This window comes from Lethenteron reissneri, chromosome 65 (genome assembly GCF_015708825.2).
Source record: "Lethenteron reissneri isolate LAM-NWPU_2019-01 chromosome 65, ASM1570882v1, whole genome shotgun sequence".
Classification (NCBI taxonomy): Eukaryota; Metazoa; Chordata; class Hyperoartia; order Petromyzontiformes; family Petromyzontidae; genus Lethenteron; species Lethenteron reissneri.
Window position 1 is genome coordinate 10680802 of NC_083843.1, and position 21064 is coordinate 10701865.

General features: G+C 44.7%; 1 protein-coding gene across 1 annotated transcript in view; it reads right to left on the reverse strand.

Moving 5' to 3' along the window:
• LOC133359467 (uncharacterized) overlaps positions 1 to 18697 on the reverse strand; it is a 36238-nt gene extending 17541 nt beyond the window's left edge. Inside the window, exons 1-7 of the mRNA XM_061577884.1 lie at positions 18671 to 18697; positions 17340 to 17628; positions 14223 to 14522; positions 10529 to 10573; positions 8758 to 9063; positions 6744 to 7049; positions 1012 to 1047 (exon numbers count right to left, since the gene is read on the reverse strand). Of these exons, the coding sequence (XP_061433868.1) occupies positions 1012 to 1047; positions 6744 to 7049; positions 8758 to 9063; positions 10529 to 10573; positions 14223 to 14522; positions 17340 to 17628; positions 18671 to 18697 (1309 nt within the window). The remainder of the gene's footprint in view (positions 1 to 1011; positions 1048 to 6743; positions 7050 to 8757; positions 9064 to 10528; positions 10574 to 14222; positions 14523 to 17339; positions 17629 to 18670) is intronic.
• Positions 18698 to 21064: the final 2367 nt, after the last annotated feature.

The window sequence follows — 21064 nt, forward strand, 5'->3', positions numbered from 1 at the left end:
GTAATCGTACTAGGCTTTTTAAAAAATCATATTTGATAGTGTTTAAAGTATAATAAATGTACGTAAATGTTTTATACATTTCTTTTAGATATGTTTGTAATGTTAGGCTTAGGGGATTGTTCCTAGCGACACATCACATTTTATTGTTGTAGTAGATTAGTAATCAGTTAATTAGCATTGTTTCCTCTACAAGGAATTGTACTTGTAAGACGTTTCACTTAATAATACGCTTTACTCTCCCAACACACTGGTGAGCTGAAGTAGTAACTAATTGGCGTTTTGTTTATGTAACAAATCCCTTACGAACTGTCTGTCAGGTGGTGGAGAGTTACGACACATTTATACTTGCACGATCTAACCCCAAAAACTATATTATGTATACTATTGTGTCCCGAAAGCCTACTAGTTAAACTATTATTATTATAACGTAACCACGAAGCTTTAGTCAGCATTTTAACGTTAGTCGTGGGGTCCTATGGGAGGTGAAACAATAACTGAACAAGTATAACCCGTAAAAACAAAGTTTTTCACTCTAAATCCTTTATATGCGTGGCGGCTAGAGTCCTCTCGTCCTCTGGCTTGAGATGGCTGCCACCTATGGGTCAGATGATTGTCTGCCAGTATTAAGCAATTGGTAATTAAATATTTAATTTGTTTTCCCTAAAAAGTGTAAAATTTTGGTAAAATTTTAATTTCACGAACATTAATTGTCTCGCACAACGAGTCTGTGTGCAAAATGTCAGCTCGATTGGATCACGGGAAGTGGGTTAAAAAACGACCGAAAGATTTGCATGGTCGCAAGCAAGCAAGCAAGCACGCAAGCATGCGAACTTAATATAAAGGATTTAAAAACCCATGTCACTGTTAACCGAGGTACCGCTGTATACATTTTGGCAGTCGCCTACAGTATAGAGTACTGTACTCAGTAAATAGGCTTTCTTTTTCCCACTGCTGGCTATGCCTATGCTTGCTGTTGACGTGAAGTGTGTTTTATATCGTTGCTTGACTTGCCACGGACAGTTGGAGAACCGGTTGCACCCGGACATTCTGTAACAACAAGCACACGTTGGAAACGACAGTGAAAATGTCACAATTCTTTGTTTTTTAGCCGTTGCAGCTTCACGCGTGAAAACACACATCTCATCAAAAATCACGTGGGGCAGGGAAGGGTGAACCAACAGGCAGTGGGACATATGAGGCCCACGACTTCGTAGTCTGAGCGATGTAAACGTTGAGTTTTTTCTTCTTGGTTCTGTAAATAATAAAATAACAAAAACATAATAAAATACAATTCTCACGACGGTTCGGCCACAACGCAAGCAGCCGTCCTCAGGTGAAGAACAGACCTGGTCTCCACCTGAGGACGGCTGCTTGCGTTGTGGCCGAAACGTCGTGAGAATTGTATTTTAGTATGTTTCATTTTTATTATTTTATTATTTCCATTCTACGTGACTTTACCGAAAGAACCAAGAAGATGAATCCCTGCAGTCACGAAAGCTTTAAATCGAAATTTAACGTTGAGTTTATGACACATTTACGTCATTTCACCGCCCCCCCCCTCCCACCCAAAAGAACGTTACTATGAGTAATGTTGATCGCGAAAGCCTCTATGACTACGGTGTTACATTTTAAAATAAACTTCTGAGCCACCAACCAGAGGTCGCAAACGGGTTTTGATTCCTTACCCGTACCCGGCCGCACCAGGGTTGCAAACAGGTACCCGTACCTGGCCGTACCCGTACCCTACCCATACCCGATACCCGTACCCTACCCGTACCCGGCCGGGTATCGGGTAGGGTACAGGTATCGGGTACCCAATTGCGACCTCTGGGATGAAGCCATGTTGCAGGCGCGGGTGGGTTGATTCTAGGAACTTGAATTGTGAGAAGAGACAAGACGTTGGGAAATGAGTGACAAACGGTGACTCACCAGTGACTCACGGCCTACCCGTACCCGTACCCGGCCACACCAGGGTCGCAAACGGGTACCCGTACCCGTACCCGGCCGGGTATGGGTAGCCGGGTATCGGGTAGGGTACGGGTATCGGGTACCCGGTTGCAAACTCTGCGACCAACTCTCAAGGGATGCCGAGCCTGGCTCCGTGCCTCAGAGTTGCGGTTATTTACGTCCATAAAATCTTGTGCGTGTGGTAAATTGCAATTATTATTAATATTATCATCATTACCTTGGCAACACAATCTGTACAACAGTATCGATTTAAAGCTTTCGTGACTGCAGGGATTCATCTTCTTGGTTCTTTCGGTAAAGTCATCACGTAGAATGGAAATAATAAAATAATAAAAATTAAACATAATAAAATAATTCTCACGACGTTTCGGCCAAAACGCAAGCAGCCGTCCTCAGGTGAAGAACAGGTCTGTCGGGGAGACAGCGTCTGAATGGACGCTGTCTCCCCGACATTCAGACGCTGTCTCCCCGACAGACATGTTCTTCACCTGAGGACGGCTGCTTGCGTTGTGGCCGAAACGTCGTGAGAATTGTATTTTATTATGTTTCATTTTTATTATTAGATTATGAATCTTGTTGGTTCTTTCGGTAAAGTCACGAAGAAGGGAAATAATAAAATAATAAAAATAAAACATAGTAAAATAAGTCGGACGCTGTCTCCCCGACAGAACTGGTCTTCACCTGAGGACGGCTACTTGCGTTGTGGCCGAAATGTCGTGAGAATTATTTTATTACGTTTAATTTTTATCATTTTATTACTTCCCTTCTACGTGACTTTACCGAAAGAACCAAGAAGATGTACAACAGTAGTAGCGTCACTGCAAGGACCTCTTGATACATCGGTCGAAATGAACACGGCTTCGGTTTGCTAGACCACTGGGTCACGTCACAACCGCTGCGATTGTTAATGTCGTTGACCCCTTCAAGTTCCGAGACGTTTGCAAGCAGCTTGGCGTCCATTTTGTTTAGAGAGGCATGGCAGCGGCGCCATTTTGTTTAGAGAGACGTGGCAGCGACGCCATTTTGTTTAGAGAGGCGTGGCAGCGGCGCCATTTTGTTTAGAGAGACGTGGCAGCGGCGCCATTTTGTTTAGAGAGGCGTGGCAGCGGCGCCATTTTGTTTAGAGAGGCGTGGCAGCGACGCCATTTTGTTTAGAGAGGCGTGGCAGCGGCGCCATTTTGTTTAGAGAGGCGTGGCAGCGGCGCCATTTTGTTTAGAGAGGCGTGGCAGCGCCGCCATTTTGTTTAGAGAGGCGTGGCAGCGACGCCATTTTGTTTAGAGAGGCGTGGCAGCGGCGCCATTTTGTTTAGAGAGGCGTGGCCGCGGCGCCGTTTTGTTTAGAGAGGCGTGGCAGCGACGCCATTTTGTTTAGAGAGGCGTGGCAGCGGCGCCATTTTGTTTAGAGAGACGTGGCAGCGGCGCCATTTTGTTTAGAGAGGCGTGGCAGCGGCGCCATTTTGTTTAGAGAGACGTGGCAGCGACGCCATTTTGTTTAGAGAGACGTGGCAGCGGCGCCATTTTGTTTAGAGAGACGTGGCAGCGGCGCCATTTTGTTTAGAGAGACGTGGCAGCGACGCCATTTTGTTTATAGAGACGTGGCAGCGACGCCATTTTGTTTAGAGAGGCGTGGCAGCGGCGTCCATTTTGTTTAGAGAGGCGTGGCAGCGGCGCCATTTTGTTTAGAGAGGCGTGGCAGCGGCGTCCATTTTGTTTAGAGAGGCGTGGCAGCAGCGTCCATTTTGTTTAGAGAGGCGTGGCAGCGGCGCCATTTTGTTTAAAGAGGCGTGGCAGCGGCGTCCATTTTGTTTAGAGAGGCGTGGCAGCGGCGTCCATTTTGTTTAGAGAGGCGTGGCAGCGGCGCCATTTTGTTTAGAGAGGCGTGGCAGCGGCGTCCATTTTGTTTAGAGAGGCGTGGCAGCAGCGTCCATTTTGTTTAGAGAGGCGTGGCAGCGGCGCCATTTTGTTTAGAGAGGCGTGGCAGCGGCGTCCATTTTGTTTAGAGAGGCGTGGCAGCGGCGTCCATTTTGTTTAGAGAGGCGTGGCAGCGGCGTCCATTTTGTTTAGAGAGGCGTGGCAGCGGCGCCATTCTGTTTAGAGAGGCGTGGCAGCGGCGTCCATTTTGTTTAGAGAGGCGTGGCAGCGGCGCCATTTTGTTTAAAGAGGCGTGGCAGCGGCGCCATTCTGTTTAGAGAGGCGTAGCAGCGGCGTCCATTTTGTTTAAAGAGGCGTGGCAGCGGCGTCCATTTTGTTTAGAGAGGCGTGGCAGCGGCGCCATTTTGTTTAGAGAGGCGTGGCAGCGGCGTTTATTTTGTTTAGAGAGGCATGGCAGCGGCGTCCATTTTGTTTAGAGAGGCGTGGCAGCGGCGCCATTTTGTTTAGAGAGACGTGGCAGCGACGCCATTTTGTTTAGAGAGGCGTGGCAGCGGCGCCATTTTGTTTAGAGAGGCGTGGCAGCGGCGCCATTTTGTTTAGAGAGGCGTGGCAGCGACGCCATTTTGTTTAGAGATGCGTGGCAGCGGCGCCATTTTGTTTAGAGAGGCGTGGCAGCGACGCCATTTTGTTTAGAGAGACGTGGCAGCGACGCCATTTTGTTTAGAGAGACGTGGCAGCGACGCCATTTTGTTTAGAGAGGCGTGGCAGCGGCGCCATTTTGTTTAGAGAGACGTGGCAGCGACACCATTTTGTTTAGAGAGACGTGGCAGCGACGCCATTTTGTTTAGTGAGGCGTGGCAGCGGCGTCCATTTTGTTTAGAGAGGCGTGGCAGCGGCGCCATTTTGTTTAGAGAGACGTGGCAGCGACGCCATTTTGTTTAGAGAGGCGTGGCAGCGACGCCATTTTGTTTCTACGACGCCATCGGTACTCACCGCAGAGAACTGTAGCAACACGACCACCGCCACTCTACGACAGCCGGTGCACCAAAACTGTGCCACACACGCTCTGCTGCATGGCGGTGTGGGAGCCTCTGTTCCCATCAAGTTACTTGATACGCTTAGGTTTTTTCAGGTAAAGGTAAGTAGGTGAAAAATAAGTAATAAAAATAAATAATAAAAGTAATAGAAATCTATTAGTATTTATATTCCTAGTTTTTTTAAATTATATATATATTTTATTTAGTTTTATAATAGAAATCTAGTATTATTTGTATTATTTTCTATCATGTTTTATTTTATTTATTTATATAATCGAAATCTAGTAGAAGTTTTCAGCATACGAATTTTTATTATTTATTTAAATAATAGAAAGCTAGTATTATTTCTATAATTTTTTTGTATTTGGCATTTTTATTATTTATTTATATACTAGAAATATAGTATTATTTCTATAACTTAAAAAAATTGTCTTTTTATTATTTATTTATATAATAGAAATCTTGTATTATTTCTATTATTTTTAATTATTTTTAATGGTTATTATTTTATTATTATATTTTACCTACGTGACTTTACCGGAAAAAACCCAAGAGTATGAATCCTTGCAGTCACGAAAGCTTCGCATCTAGAATTAAAGTTACTTGAATTTTAGTTTTGTTCCCAGTTCCATTTCAGAACGGAATTGAATCGGAAGGAAAACTGATGACGTACACATACGTACACGTACCTCATTGGAACGGGAAAGGGTTATTAAAGGTGCATCGGGTAGTAACAATGAAGACACCTAAAGCATTAACCAGGTTGGCTGCTCAACCTCAAAACTACGACCTCTGAGCACAATACATTGCGCCGAGCTCACTTAGCTTCTAGATTTAAAGCTGTTCGTGACTGCAGGGATTCATCTTCCTGGTTCTTTCGGTAAAGTTACGCAGAAGTGAAATAATAAAATAATAAAAATATAAAACAATAAAATTCTCACGACGCTTCGATTGCAACACAAGCAGCAATCATCATCAGGTGTGAAAACCACAGCACGAACATTTGAAGAAAAAAAACATGAATTTCGATGTAAAGCTTTCGTGACTGCAGGGATTCATATTCTTGGTTCTTTCGGTAAAGTCACGTAGAAGGGAAATAATAAAATAATAAAAATTAAACATAATAAGATAATTCTCACGACGTTTCGGCCACAACGCAAGCAGCCGTCCTCAGGTGAAGAACAGGTCTGTCGGGGAGACAGCGTCTGAATAAAACATATATGCTGCCAAGCCTGGTGGTGTTTCATTCAGACGCTGTCTCCCCGACAGACCTGTTCTTCACCTGAGGACGGCTGCTTGCGTTGTGGCCGAAACGTCGTGAGAATTATTTTATTATGTTTTATTTGTATTATTTTATTACTTCCCTTCTACGTGACTTTACCGAAAGAACCAAAAAGAGCTCACTGAGCTTCTAGATTTGAAGCTTTCGTGACTGCAATGATTCATATTCTTAGGTTTTTTTCGGTAAAGTCACGTAGGTAAAAAATGTAAATGAATAAAAGTAAAATTTAAAAAAATGAACCCGTAAAAACAAAGTTTTTCACTATAAATCCTTTATATGCGTGGCATCGGTTTTATTTTATTATTCGTTTCTGTTTTTCTTGAGTAAGAATATCATTTTTATCACATTGGTATTTTAAATTAAATATGAAAAAAAAAATTCCTAAAAAGTGTAAAATTTTGGGAAAAATTTTCACGAACATTAATTGTCTCGCACAACGAGTCTGTGTGCAAAATGTCAGCTCAATTGGATCACGGGAATTGGGTTAAAAAACGACCGAAAGATTTGACCGGTCGTAAGCGCGTAAGCAAGCAAGCAAGTGAACTTAATATAAAGGATTAAAAAAATACACATAAATTTCTCACTTAGCTTATCCAGCCAGGTACGTAGCTTGGGGTCGTAGTGTCTCTGGACGGCCCTCAGCGCCACAAGCAGCTTCTGGTAGCCCTGTCCTCCGGACATGAAGTGGTCGAGCAGGAAGCTGGCACACTCTAAGCCATCCCTCTTGTCTCTGACTTGGGTGTAGACGCGCCGCTCGATGTACCACTTGCTGTCCATCTCGTCCAGGAGGAACGTTGGGTCTTTGGAGATCCACTGGATGAGGTTGTCCCGGTTGCGAGAGATCTGCTCTTCGATGTCCTCCTCCACAACCACAATCTGTGCCTCGTCCTCTGTGGTGTGATCGTGAGGCAACGGGTTCGTAAAACAAAACAGGCGCGCACGAGGATTATGCGGTAGTTGAGAGAGATGCTTTTTGTCTTCAGCAGTTTAACAGAATCGGAAGTCATTGGGTAACCGACAATATTTTTTGCACATCAACAAATAGCCATTTTGCCAATTTTACATCAGGTTTTCGACAACATTTTCTAAAGCAAGCTTATAATTACATCACATACTTGATAATCATTTGCTATATATTTGATTTTCATTATGAGAGTTATTGTGGTGCCCTGTTGCAGTCAATTAAATGTGTGGACAGACAGAGCTAAGGAATGAACTCCGTCAAGCCAATGTGGAAAGCATCAATCATAAAAAATTAACCCGTAAAAACAAAGTTTTTAACTATAAATCCTTTATGTGCGTGGCGGCTAGAGTCCTCTCGTCCTCTAGCTTGAGATGGCTGCCACCTATGGGTCAGATGATTGCCTGCCACCATTAAGCAATTGGTAATTAAATATAATTTTTTTTTTCCTAAAACGTGTAAAAATTTGGAAAAATGTTTCACGAAAATAAATTGTCACGCACAACGAGTCTGTGTGCAAAGTGTCAGCTCGATTGGATCACGGGAAGTGGGTTAAAAAACGACCGAAAGATTTGCACGGTCGTAAGCGCGCAAGCAAGTGAACTTAATATAAATGATTTAATAAAATAAAAATCACGACGTTTTGGAGGCAACACAAGCTTCCATCTTCAGGTGGAACCGTCACAGCACGACAGCTGTATCAAGTGCTGTGACTGTTCCACCTGAAGACGGAAGCTTGTGTTGCCTCCGAAACGTCGTGATTTTTATTTTTATTTTACTTTTATTAATGTTAATTTTTTACCTACGTGACTTTACCGAAAAAGCCTAAGAATATGAATCCTTGCAGTCACGAAAGTTTCACATCTAGAATCAAAAGGGCCCTTAGTTAATTACGATGTTTCATCCATCAATCAGCTTTAACTTATTGTTCCAGTTTCGATTTAAAGCTTTCGTGACTGCAGGGATTCATCTTCTTGGTTCTTTCGGTAAAGTCACGTAGAAGGGAAATAATAAAATAATAAAAATAAAACATAATAAAAATTTGGATTTAAAGCTTTCGTGACTGCAGGGATTCATCTTCTTGGTTCTTTCGGTAAAGTCGTCACGTAGAAGGGAAATAATAAAATAATAAAAATAAAACATAATAAAATTATTTGGATTTAAAGCTTTCGTGACTGCAGGGATTCATCTTCTTGGTTCTTTCGGTAAAGTCACGTAGAAGGGAAATAATAAAATAATAAAAATAAAACATAATAAAAATTTGGATTTAAAGCTTTCGTGACTGCAGGGATTCATCTTCTTGGTTCTTTCGGTAAAGTCACGTAGAAGGGAAATAATAAAATAATAAAAATAAAACATAATAAAAATTTGGATTTAAAGTTTTCGTGACTGCAGGGATTCATCTTCTTGGTTCTTTCGGTAAAGTCGTCACGTAGAAGGGAAATAATAAAATAATAAAAATAAAACACAATAAAATGGCCGAAACGTCGTGAGAATTATTCTATTGTGTTTTATTTTTATTATTTTATTACTTCCCTTCTACGTGACTTTACTGAAAGAACCAAGCAGATTATTGTTCCAGCTCTATCTTGAACTTCAGACACTGCTAATATCGTTATTATTCTTAGCACACGTACCAAGGCGGTGAAGCCAGTGCTTTATTTCTGGATATTGTTCCTTGAGGTCTTGGAGCGTTTCCAGCAGCTTCTGACACTTTCGCTCGCCTCCGTCAATGAAGTAGTCGAGCAGCAAACACACGCCCTCCAACTGTTGGGGATTCTTCTTGGCTTTGGAGAGGACCTCATTTGAAACGAACGTCTTTGTGTTCAGCTCATCCAGAAAGTGCGATGGGTTCCTGCTGAGCCAACGCTTCAACTCGGGTTTCTTGCCACGGATCACGTGCAGAGCGTTCCCTGGAACCACCACGATCTTGTTGCTTTCATCTGTCAAGAACGTGGACAACGGGTTTTACACTGGTCAACAACAACAACAAAAAATTGGAGCTTTCGTGACTGCAGAAATTACTCTTTGGTTCTTTGGGTAAAGTCACGTGTAAAGATAAAATAATAAATTAAATACTAGCACACTACGACGTTTCGATTGCAACACAAGCAATCATCATCAGGCATAGATGAAATAGCAACAAAAAATCTAACCAGAAGACTATAGACAGACATACAAGCAGACAGATATCACCAAGATACATAGAGAGAGTATCTTGGTGATATCTGGTTAGATTTTGTGTTTCTATTTCATTTATACCTGATGATGATTGCTTGTGTTGCAATCGAAACGTCGTATGCTAGGATTTAATTTATTATTTTATCTTTATACGTGACTTTACCGAAAGAACCAAAAAGTAGAACAACAACAACAACAAAAACATGTTTTTCCGGCCTGGACTTTTGCAGGCTGTTCTAGACTAATTTCAGGGTGCCGATTCCAAATCTGATCTCAGATTTGCGGTGGTTCAGCGGTTAGCGCTACGCTGCCCTACGGACCTGGCGACCTGAGTTCGATTCCCGCTCGCGGCCAAGACGAATCACGATTATCTGAACCGGTCCTGGGCCTCGTCCCCTAGGTCGACTCAGCCTCAAATGGGTTACCTGGTGCGGTGTGGAGTAAACATCGCCACTGGGGGAGAGACAAAGACGGCCGGACGTGGTGCTGGCCACCCACCCCCTCGTGTGCCACAGAGCCGGTAGTCTTCATAGGTGCTACTCGCGAACAGCACTTGCCCCTACAGTCTGTTACGGGCTACACGGGGGATCTTTGTCTTGTCAGTCGAGTTTTACTTCAATGAACGAGCTGAACAATTGATGATAATTACACTGGTCAACAGCAACAAAAAACATGTTTTTGTGGCCTGGACCTTTGCAGCCGTTCTAAACTAATTTCAGGGTGCCGATTCCAAATCTGATCTCAGATTTGCTCCATCACATCTCATTTGTATGCTATCGGCATACCCCAATTTCATTGATTTTACCCGAAATTAACTCTGTCACTTATGCTTCAAGTTGTTGCAAGTCAGTGACTGCTTTAGTGTTAAAATAAGGTGCTGTATTTTTAGGACAGTGTGTTTATAATACCAGTTTATGTAGATATCCACATTTATTTCATATTTTTCTTTCGCAGTTTTTATTGAAAATGCAATATGTGATATCTCAAAAACCTGATGTGATAGACAAAAACTGATGCCAGATTTGGAATCAGCACCCACAAAATCACCTTAAAACCGTTGGAATACCTTGTGCCAGACAAAGTGTGTTGACCAGTGTTATTGTGCCTCGCTGCGGTAGAAAAGTAACGCCCAAATTTACGTCTCACCTCGTGCGGCCTCCTTTGCCAGTATTATTTATGATAGTAGGGTTTCCCTTTTATGTTATTATAGCCCAGAAGGCTCCTTACCTTGGCTGGAAATCACCGAATCCTCATCACAATTCAACTTCGCATCTGTTGAATCAATAATTCAAGTGACATGTTAAACATTATATCAAAACAAAATGGCCGCAAATTTCGATTTAAAGCTTTCGTGACTGCAGGGATTCATCTTCTTGGTCCTTTCGGTAAAGTCACGTAGAAGGGAAATAATAAAATAATAAAAATAAAACATAATAAAATAATTAAAATTAAACATAATAAAATAAATAAAATAAAACATAATAAAATAATGCAAATTCAACTTAATAAAATAATAAAAATAAAACGTTATAAAAATAAAACTTAATGAAATAATAAAAATAAACATAATAAAATTTAGATTTAAAGCTTTCGTGACTGCAGGGATTCATCTTCTTGGTTCTTTCGGTAAAGTCACGTAGAAGGGAAGTAATAAAATAATAAAAATAAATCATAATAAAACAATTCTCACGACGTTTCGGCCACAACGCAAGCAGCCGTCTTCAGGTAAAACAACAGGTCTGAATGGTTTCACCTGAAGACGGCTGCTTGCGTTGTGGCCGAAACGTCGTGAGAATTGTTTTATTATGTTTTATTTTTATTATTTTATTACTTCCCTTCTACGTCATGACTTTACCGAAAGAACCAAGAAGAAAAATGGCCGCAATCAGAAATGTCACGCATCGCGCAAAATATTCCAGTGCAGTTGATTAAATCAGCAAATGACATCATTACTGGCGGTGGGAACATATTTATAACATAAACTGAAATTTGAGCGTAAATGATAATTGTTTTTTTTACCCTATTATCTGGCAACAAAACTGACACCTTTTTTACAAGGAGTCATGTTTGCATTGACCACAATACCTGCGGTCAGAATGCAATCAAAAAACACAACTCTGATAATGTATGCACTGTCCTTGAAGTTGATTGGCCCACACCCGAGACAGATTTCCTTAGAGCCTAGTCTCACCCTGGTGTTGGACCAGATGACGCCAAAAGGCGCACAACTCAAAGACAATGCACCATCAGAGTGTGAGAGCTCGGGTTTAAGCATTTACACCATTGGAACCTCCTTTGCCAGTAGCAAAATATGATCATTGTTTTTTTACCCTTCTATCTGGCAACAAAACTGACACCTTTTTTGTACAAGGAGTCATGTTTGCATAGACCACAATACCTGCGGTCAGAATGCAATAAAAAAACACAACTCTGATAATGTATGCACTGTCCTTGAAGTTGATTGGCCCACACCCGAAACAGCTTTTCTTAGAGCCTAGGCGAGGTAGTCAACATCTCTACAGGGACATGATCTAACCCACGACATCCTGTAGACCAGGCGAGGTAGTTAACATCTCTACAGGGACATGATCTAACCCGCGACATCCTGTATACCAGGCGAGGAAATTAACATCTCTACAGGGACATGATCTAACCCACGACCTCCTGTAGACCAGGCGAGGTGGTTAACATCTCTACAGGGACATGATCTAACCCGCGACATCCTGTAGACCAGGCGAGGAAGTTAACATCTCTACAGGGACATGATCTAATCCACGACCTCCTGTAGACCAGGCGAGGTAGTTAACATCTCTACAGGGACATGATCTAACCCACGACCTCCTGTAGACCAGGCGAGGTAGTCAACATCTCTACAGGGACATGATCTAACCCACGACCTCCTGTAGACCAGGTGAGGTAGTTAACATCTCTACAGGAACATGATCTAACCCACGACTTTCTGTAGACCAGGCGAGGTAGTTAACATCTCTACAGGGACATGATCTAACCCACGACCTCCTGTAGACCAAGCGAGGTAGTTAACATCTCTACAAGGACATGATCTGACCCACGACATCCTGTAGACCAGGCGAGGTAGTCAACATCTCTACAGGGACATGATCTAACCCACGACATCCTGTAGACCAGGCGAGGTAGTTAACATCTCTACAGGGACATGATCTAACTCACGACCTCCTGTAGACCAGGCGAGGTAGTTAACATCTCTACAGGGACATGATCTAACCCACGACCTCCTGTAGACCAAGCGAGGTAGTTAACATCTCTACAAGGACATGATCTGACCCACGACATCCTGTAGACCAGGCGAGGTAGTTAACATCTCTACAGGGACATGATCTAACCCGCGACATCCTGTATACCAGGCGAGGAAATTAACATCTCTACAGAGGACATGATCTAACCCACGACCTCCTGTAGACCAGGCGAGGTGGTTAACATCTCTACAGGGACATGATCTAACCCGCGACATCCTGTAGACCAGGCGAGGAAGTTAACATCTCTACAGGGACATGATCTAATCCACGACCTCCTGTAGACCAGGCGAGGTAGTTAACATCTCTACAGGGACATGATCTAACCCACGACCTCCTGTAGACCAGGCGAGGTAGTCAACATCTCTACAGGGACATGATCTAACCCACGACCTCCTGTAGACCAGGTGAGGTAGTTAACATCTCTACAGGAACATGATCTAACCCACGACTTTCTGTAGACCAGGCGAGGTAGTTAACATCTCTACAGGGACATGATCTAACCCACGACCTCCTGTAGACCAAGCGAGGTAGTTAACATCTCTACAAGGACATGATCTGACCCACGACATCCTGTAGACCAGGCGAGGTAGTCAACATCTCTACAGGGACATGATCTAACCCACGACATCCTGTAGACCAGGCGAGGTAGTTAACATCTCTACAGGGACATGATCTAACTCACGACCTCCTGTAGACCAGGCGAGGTAGTTAACATCTCTACAGGGACATGATCTAACCCACGACCTCCTGTAGACCAAGCGAGGTAGTTAACATCTCTACAAGGACATGATCTGACCCACGACATCCTGTAGACCAGGCGAGGTAGTCAACATCTCTACAGGGACATGATCTAACCCACGACATCCTGTAGACCAGGCGAGGTAGTTAACATCTCTACAGGGACATGATCTAACTCACGACCTCCTGTAGACGAGGCGAGGTAGTTAACATCTCTACAGGGACATGATCTAACCCACGACATCCTGTAGACCAGGCGAGGTGGTTAACATCTCTACAGGGACATGATCTAACCCGCGACATCCTGTAGACCAGGCGAGGAAGTTAACATCTCTACAGGGACATGATCTAATCCACGACCTCCTGTAGACCAGGCGAGGTAGTTAACATCTCTACAGGGACATGATCTAACCCACGACCTCCTGTAGACCAGGCGAGGTAGTTAACATCTCTACAGGGCCATGATCTAACCCACGACCTCCTGTAGACCAGGCGAGGTAATTAACATCTCTACAGGGACGTGATCTAACCCACGACCTCCTGTAGACCAGGCGAGGTAGTCAACATCTCTACGGGGACATGATCTAACCCACGACATCCTGTAGACCAGGCGAGGTAGTTAACATCTCTACAGGGACATGATCTAACCCACGACATCCTGTAGACCAGGCGAGGTAGTCAACATCTCCACAGGGACATGATCTAACCCACGACATCCTGTAGACCAGGCGAGGTAGTCAACATCTCTACAGGGACATGATCTAACCCACGATAATGACAACAAAAATGTCCACGAATTGAATCCCGAACCCGTCAATCACAATAATCGATCAAATCTTGAAGGTTGGGAAGGGTGCGGAGGGGGGTGAAAATGTTAGCAAGAGGAACTTGGACACAGCGATACATACCAAGGCATTGTAGCCACTGATCAACCCGCGGGTAAATTGGCATGCCTCTAAGGATGGACAGGAGTTGTTCACACTTCTCCTCGCCGCCGTCAAGAACCAAATCGAGGAGCGAGCCAGCGCATTTTAAAGCGCCAGGCGTTCCCTTGATTCTCTCAAACTCAATGGTTGTTATGAACCTATTGTGGAGCATCTTATCCAGCAGAGAGTCTGGGTCCTTGCTGATCCACTCCTTGAGACGAGGCTTCTTCTTCCGGATGTGCCTCAGAGATGTCCCCTCAACGACCACGATGGACAGCTGGTCTGTAGGAGCAGCAGTTTCAAGTTTTCAAGTTCATTCAAGTTCATGTACTAGGTGTAGCCCTGTGAGCCATTCGGCTCTTGAATCGGGTGCAACCGTAACAAACAAAAAACAAAAACATGAACAAGAAAACATCTTAAAGTGAATATGTGACAGAGTGCAAACAGAAAATCCAAGAAAAGACAGCAAAATATTGCAGAAAAAGCACCGTTACACACCAACGCTGTGTGCAAACATCCCAGTGGGATGTAAGTCAAACAACAACAAGAAGCAGGAACGCAGTATGTAGATTAAAACACGATTATAGGACTATGCAGAGGTCACAACCGGGTACCCGATACCCGTACCCTACCCGATACCCGGCTACCCGGCCGGGTCGCAAACGGGTACGGGTACCCGTACCCATTTGCGACCCTGGTGCGGCCGGGTACGGGTACGGGTAGGCCGTGAGTCACTGGTGAGTCACCGTTTGTCACTCATTTCCCAACGTCTTGTCTCTTCTCACAATTCAAGTTCCTAGAATCAACCCACCCGCGCCTGCAACATGGCTTCATCCCAGAGGTCGCAATCAGGTACCCGATACCCGTACCCTACCCGTACCCGGCCGGGTACGGGTACCCGATACCCGGCCGGGTACGGGTAGGGTACGGGTACGGCCAGGTACGGGTACCCGTTTGCGACCCTGGTGCGACCGGGTACGGGTACGGGTACGGGTAAGGAATCAAAACCCGTTTGCGACCTCTGAGACTATGTCATCAACTTAAACTCTTAGGATTTTCGGTAAAGTCACGTAGGTAAAAAATGAAATTAATAGAACTAATAATAGAAATAAAATGGTAAATCACGACGTTTCGGAGGCAACACAAGTCTCCGTCATCAGGTGGGACCGTCACAGCTAAAATTACTGCATCAAGTGAGTGCGTGGAGATGAGTAGAGTGAGATGGGAAGGAGAGGTAGGAGAGTATTTGGAGGGGAGTAAGCCCCTTTCCCCCTTACCTGGTATTTAAGGGCTGGTCTTTAGGAATTTTACTTCTATTAATTTTATTTTTCTACCTACGTGACTTTACCGAAAAAGCCTAAGAGTATGAATCCTTGCAAGTCACGAAAGCTTCAAATCTAGAATTATGTCATCACTTCTTCTTCCGATTCATGTGTCCGATGACGTGCAATGTGTCCGTCATCGGAACAAAACCGGAAGAAAAACTTAAACTAAAATAACTTCAATTTCGATGTAAAGCTTTCGTGACTGCAGGGATTCATCTTCTTGGTTCTTTCGGTAAAGTCACGTAGAAGGGAAATAAGAAAATAATAAAAATAATAATAAAACATAATAAAATAATTCTCACGACGTTTCGGCCACAACGCAAGCATCCGTCCTCAGGTGAAGAAACAGGTCTGTCGGGAAGACAGCGTCTGAATGACACACCCCAGGCTTGGAGCGTCTATTTAAGCTTTAAGAGAATAAAGTTTAGCTGGAAGCATATTATATTTTTTGCGACATAGAATTGTAATGTATTACTTACTGTTAGTAGATCGGCTTATTGGAGAGTATATTTAGCATACTGATGATACTATGTAGTTTATACTTTAGTTGTTTACGTGGTGGTTTAGTTACTGCAGCTACATACTATTAACACTCCTTCACTTCATTAATGCTACCCCTATCCCCCTCCCTTTGATGCTGCTAATCCTGCATAATGCACGGGCATAATATGACTTTGAAACCCCCCGCCCACCTCCTACGCATTTCCCATAAATGTGTAATAAAAGGACTCGAACACTTCTTTCTGTCTTCGTGTCTTTATTCAGGTTCACGTCTTTACCCACACGGCACTCTGTTATAACTCCTGTATTCGTAGCCCCCGGCTATTCACTGCTATTATAGCTTCCTCTCCCCTCTGACTCTCTGCTTCATCTACTGTAACCTCCTCCCTGCAGACTCGCTGCTACCCCTATGCAGACTCCCGCTGCTACCCCTATGTGCAGACCCTCTGGCTGTCACTGTATGCAGACCCGCTGCCCACTCTCTCTGTGCAGCCCCGCTGCTGACTGCAGCCTCCTCGCTGCTTCGGGTCGGTCACCGCTGGCCAACGGTGCCGATCCTCGCTCCCCCCGTGTTCGTGGCGATCTCGCCACACCCTGCTTCGCCCTTCGTGGCCTTCCTCTGTTCCTGGTTCCCCGTCACTCCTCTTGCTCTTCCGGTTCCCCTCCTTCTATACTCAACCCCTCTGACCCCCACGTGACCTAACTCCTCCCCCCCTGACGGCACCTCAGAAGGGCCGTTTACAACCGCATTACAAATGTGCTAAATTCCTATTGATATGCAAATTAGTTTGTAAAGACGCTCTTCCCCCTCCATCCCAGCTTAAATAGACGCTCCAAGCCTGGGGTGTGTCATTCAGACTGTCTTCTCGACAGACCTGTTTCTTCACCAACATACAGAAACGTCGTGAGAATTGGATCATATTATGTTTAATTTTTATTATTTTATTATTTCCCTTCTACGTGACTTTACCGAAAGAACCAAGAAGATAATCTCAGCTTGTTACCTGTATAAAAGACACATGTTCACAGAAGCAATCAATCAATCAGATTCCAAACTCTCCACCATGGCCAAGACCAAAGAGCTCTCCAAGGATGTCAGGGACAAGATTGTAGACCTACACAAGGCTGGATTTTTTTTATTGTTATTCTGTCTCTCACTGTTCAAATAAACCTACCATTACAATTACAGACTGATCATTTCTTCGTAAGTGGGGCAAACGTACAACATCAGCAGGGGATTAAATACGTTTTCTCCCTCCCCGTAACTTCTTACCAAGCTCGTTGAAAAACCCCTCCATGTGCTGGTACTTGTCTTTCACGGCGTAAAGGGAGTCCAGGAACTTCTGGCACGCCATCTCGCCGGCGGCGAGGAAGATCTCGATCAGAAAGCCGACGCAGTCTTGACCGCGCGCGATCAGTTTAGCTTCGTTGTAGTCTCCCCGCGAGATGAGGCCCCTGCTGTCGAGCTCATCCAGGAGACACGCAGCGTTCCTTCCGACGTCTTTACTGAGCTGGCGCCGTTTCTCCTCGAGCAGCTGCCGTCGATTGCAATAAATCTTGGTCTGTCACGGCAAGACGAACGATCAGTCGTGGAAGTCCCCGAAACCGGGATGAACACCGTACGGAGCACAACCGTGCCAATCTGTGGGTCTCTGTGGGTCTCTGTGGGTCTCTGGGGTCTATGTGAGTCTCTGTGGGTCTCTGGGGTCTATGTGGGTCTATGTGGGTCTCTGTGGGTTTCTGTGGGTCTCTGGGGGTGTCTCTGTAGGTCTCTAGGGGTCTATGTGGGTCTCTGTGGGTCTCTGGGGGTCTCTTGGGGTCTATGTGGGTCTATGTGGGTCTCTGGGGGTCTATGTGGGTCTCTGTGGGTCGTCTTTGGGGTCTATGTGAGTCTCTGTGGGTCTCTGTGGGTCTCTGGGGGTCTCTGTGGGTCTCTGGGGGTCTCTGGGGGTCTCTGGGGGTCTCTGTGGGTCTCTGGGGGTCTCTGTGGGTCTCTGTGGGTCTCTTGGGGTCTATGTGGGTCTCTGTGGGTCTCTGGGGGTCTCTTGGGGTCTATGTGGGTCTATGTGGGTCTCTGGGGGTCTATGTGGGTCTCTGTGGGTCGTCTTTGGGGTCTATGTGAGTCCCTGTGGGTCTCTGTGGGTCTCTGGGGGTCGCTGTGGGTCTCTGGGGGTCTCTGGGGGTCTCTGTGGGTCTCTGGGGTCTCTGGGGGTCTCTGTGGGTCTCTGTGGGTCTATGTGGGTCTCTAAGGTCTATGTGGGTCTCTGTGGGTCTCTGGGGTCTATGTGAGTCTCTGGGGGTCTATGTGGGTCTCTGTGGGTCTCTGGGGTCTATGTGAGTCTCTGTGGGTCTCTGGGGTCTATGTGGGTCTCTGGGGGTCTCTGTGGGTCTCTGGGGGTCTCTGTGGGTCTCTGTAGGTATCTGTGGGTCTCTGTGGGTCTCTGGGGGTCTCTGAATGTCTCTATAAATGTTTCTATGGGTGTCACAAGGGGTGTCTGTGTGTCTCTATGGGTGTCTGTTTGTGTCTCCGTGTGTGTGTGCTGAACTTCTTTCACACCATACATAGCCAACCCTGCCAATCGGAGGTGCGGTATAGCGACTTACTTGACTGCTATCATTCGAGAGTGACATGTACACCTTTCCATCTTCTGTACGGGTTCCTGCAAGGCACAGTGTTTAGATTTCTTTTTAATATTTCTTTTACCAGCTGTGTAAGCCCCCCCCCCCCCCCCCCACTGAGCTGTGGAGTTTTTAAATCCTTTATATTAAGTTCGCTTGGTTGCTTGCTTGCTTACGACCGTGCAAATCTTTCGGTCGTTTTTTAACCCACTTCCCGTGATCCAATCGAGCTGACATTTTGCACACAGACTCGTTGTGCGAGACAATTAATTTTTAATTTTACACTGTTTATGGAATTTTTTAAATATATTTAATTACCAATTGTTTAATACTGCAGACAATCATCTGACCCATAGGTGGCAGCCATCTCAAACCAGAGGACGAGAGGACTCTAGCCGCCACGCATATAAAGGATTTATAGTGAAAAACTTTGTTTTTGCGGGTTAATTTTTCCCCGATTGCATTCATGCGTTCTTTCTTCTTGAAAGGACCTCACAGTCCACTCGTCTTTACCCAAATGTGTGAAGGGGTCGACCCTGTCAAGTTCCAGTTCATGTACTAGGTATAGCCCTGTGAGCCATTCGGCTCTTGAATCGGGTGCAACCGCAACAAACAAAAACATGAACAAGAAAACATCTTAAAGTGAATATGTGACTAAGTGCAAACAGAAAATCCAAGAAAAGACAGCAAAATATTGCACAAAAATCACCGTACACCAACGCTGTGTGCAAAAATCCCAGTGGGATGCAAGTCAAACAACAACAAGAACAACCACAAGACAACTTAGATTAAGGCCATCAGTCTAACTCTGTACTACAACAAACAAACCAACATGGCCAAACCAAAAAACTTTTGGAAAATCACCAAAAATAAAGCCATGAAAGCAATGAAACAGTGCAAGTCATAGGAACTGTGACGGAATGTTCACAATAAACGACGTAAACAACATGTACTACCAAACTCTGCAGCCACAGCTGGCTACATCAGTCACTCCATAAGTCACTGTCAAGTACGTATTCATAGCAGCAGCAGCAAAAATGCAAAAAAGCGAGTTGAAAGCGGGATTATGGTGAGACTTGAGGGCAAAGCGGACAGCCAGGGGCAGCCAGTGTCAAAGTGATGAAAAATAAGAAAGGTCAAATAGAGTAGTTGGTCAACGCCAGCTATAAATGCCTTGATAGTGCATTGTCTTTGTGCTGTTCGCCTTTTGGCGGTGTTCTCTTGTCTGACACTTGTAGTGAGACTAGGCCATAAAGAAGATATACATATGTTAGTGAGACATTATGCCTGTTAGTGTAAATGTCTTTACATTAACAGGCTAAATGTCTCACTAACATAGCTGCTGCTCCCTTTTCCTCGATGCGGCGGTGGCGCTCGTTGTTTAATCGGCTGAATGTCTCTCATCAACACAGCCGCTGCTGCGGGAGCCGTCTCACATTGACATGTTAATCTCTAACCTCTAGCAATACAATGGCGGCCTCTTCAGCACTGTAGTCGCGGGGTTACATTAACAGATTGACTTGCTAATCTCTAGCAATACAATGGCCGCATCTTCAGCACCGTAGACGTGGGGTGACATTAACAGATTGACTTGCTAACCTCTAGCAATACAATGGCCGCCTCTTCAGTACCATAGACGTGGGGTGACATTAACAGATTGTCTTGCTAACCTCCAGCAATACAATGGCCGCCTCTTCAGCAACGTAGTGGTGGGGTTACATTAACAGATTGTCTTGCTAACCTCTAGCAATACAATGGCCGCATTTTCAGCACTGTAGACGTGAGGTTACATTAACAGATTGACTTGCTAATCTCTAGCAGTACAATGGCTTCCTCTTCAGTACTGTAGTTGTGGGGCTACATTAACAGATTGACTTGCTAATCTCTAGCAATACAATGGCTTCCTCTTCAGTACTGTAGTTGTGGGGCTACATTAACAGATTGACTTGCTAATCTCTAGCAATACAATGGCCGCATCTTCAGTACTGTAGTTGTGGGGCTACATTAACAGATTGACTTGCTAATCTCTAGCAATACAATGGCCGCCTCTTCAGCACTGTAGACGTGGGGTGACATTAACAGATTGACTTGCTAATCTCTCGCAATACAATGGCCGCCTCTTCAGTACCGTAGTCGCGGGGTTACATTAACAGATTGACTTGCTAATCTCTAGCAATACAATGGCCGCCTCTTCAGCACTGTAGTCGCGGGGTTACATTAACAGATTGACTTGCTAATCTCTAGCAATACAATGGCCGCCTCTTCAGTACCGTAGTCGCGGGGTTACATTAACAGATTGACTTGCTAATCTCTAGCAATACAATGGCCGCCTCTTCAGTACCGTAGTTGTGGGGCTACATTAACAGATTGACTTGCTAA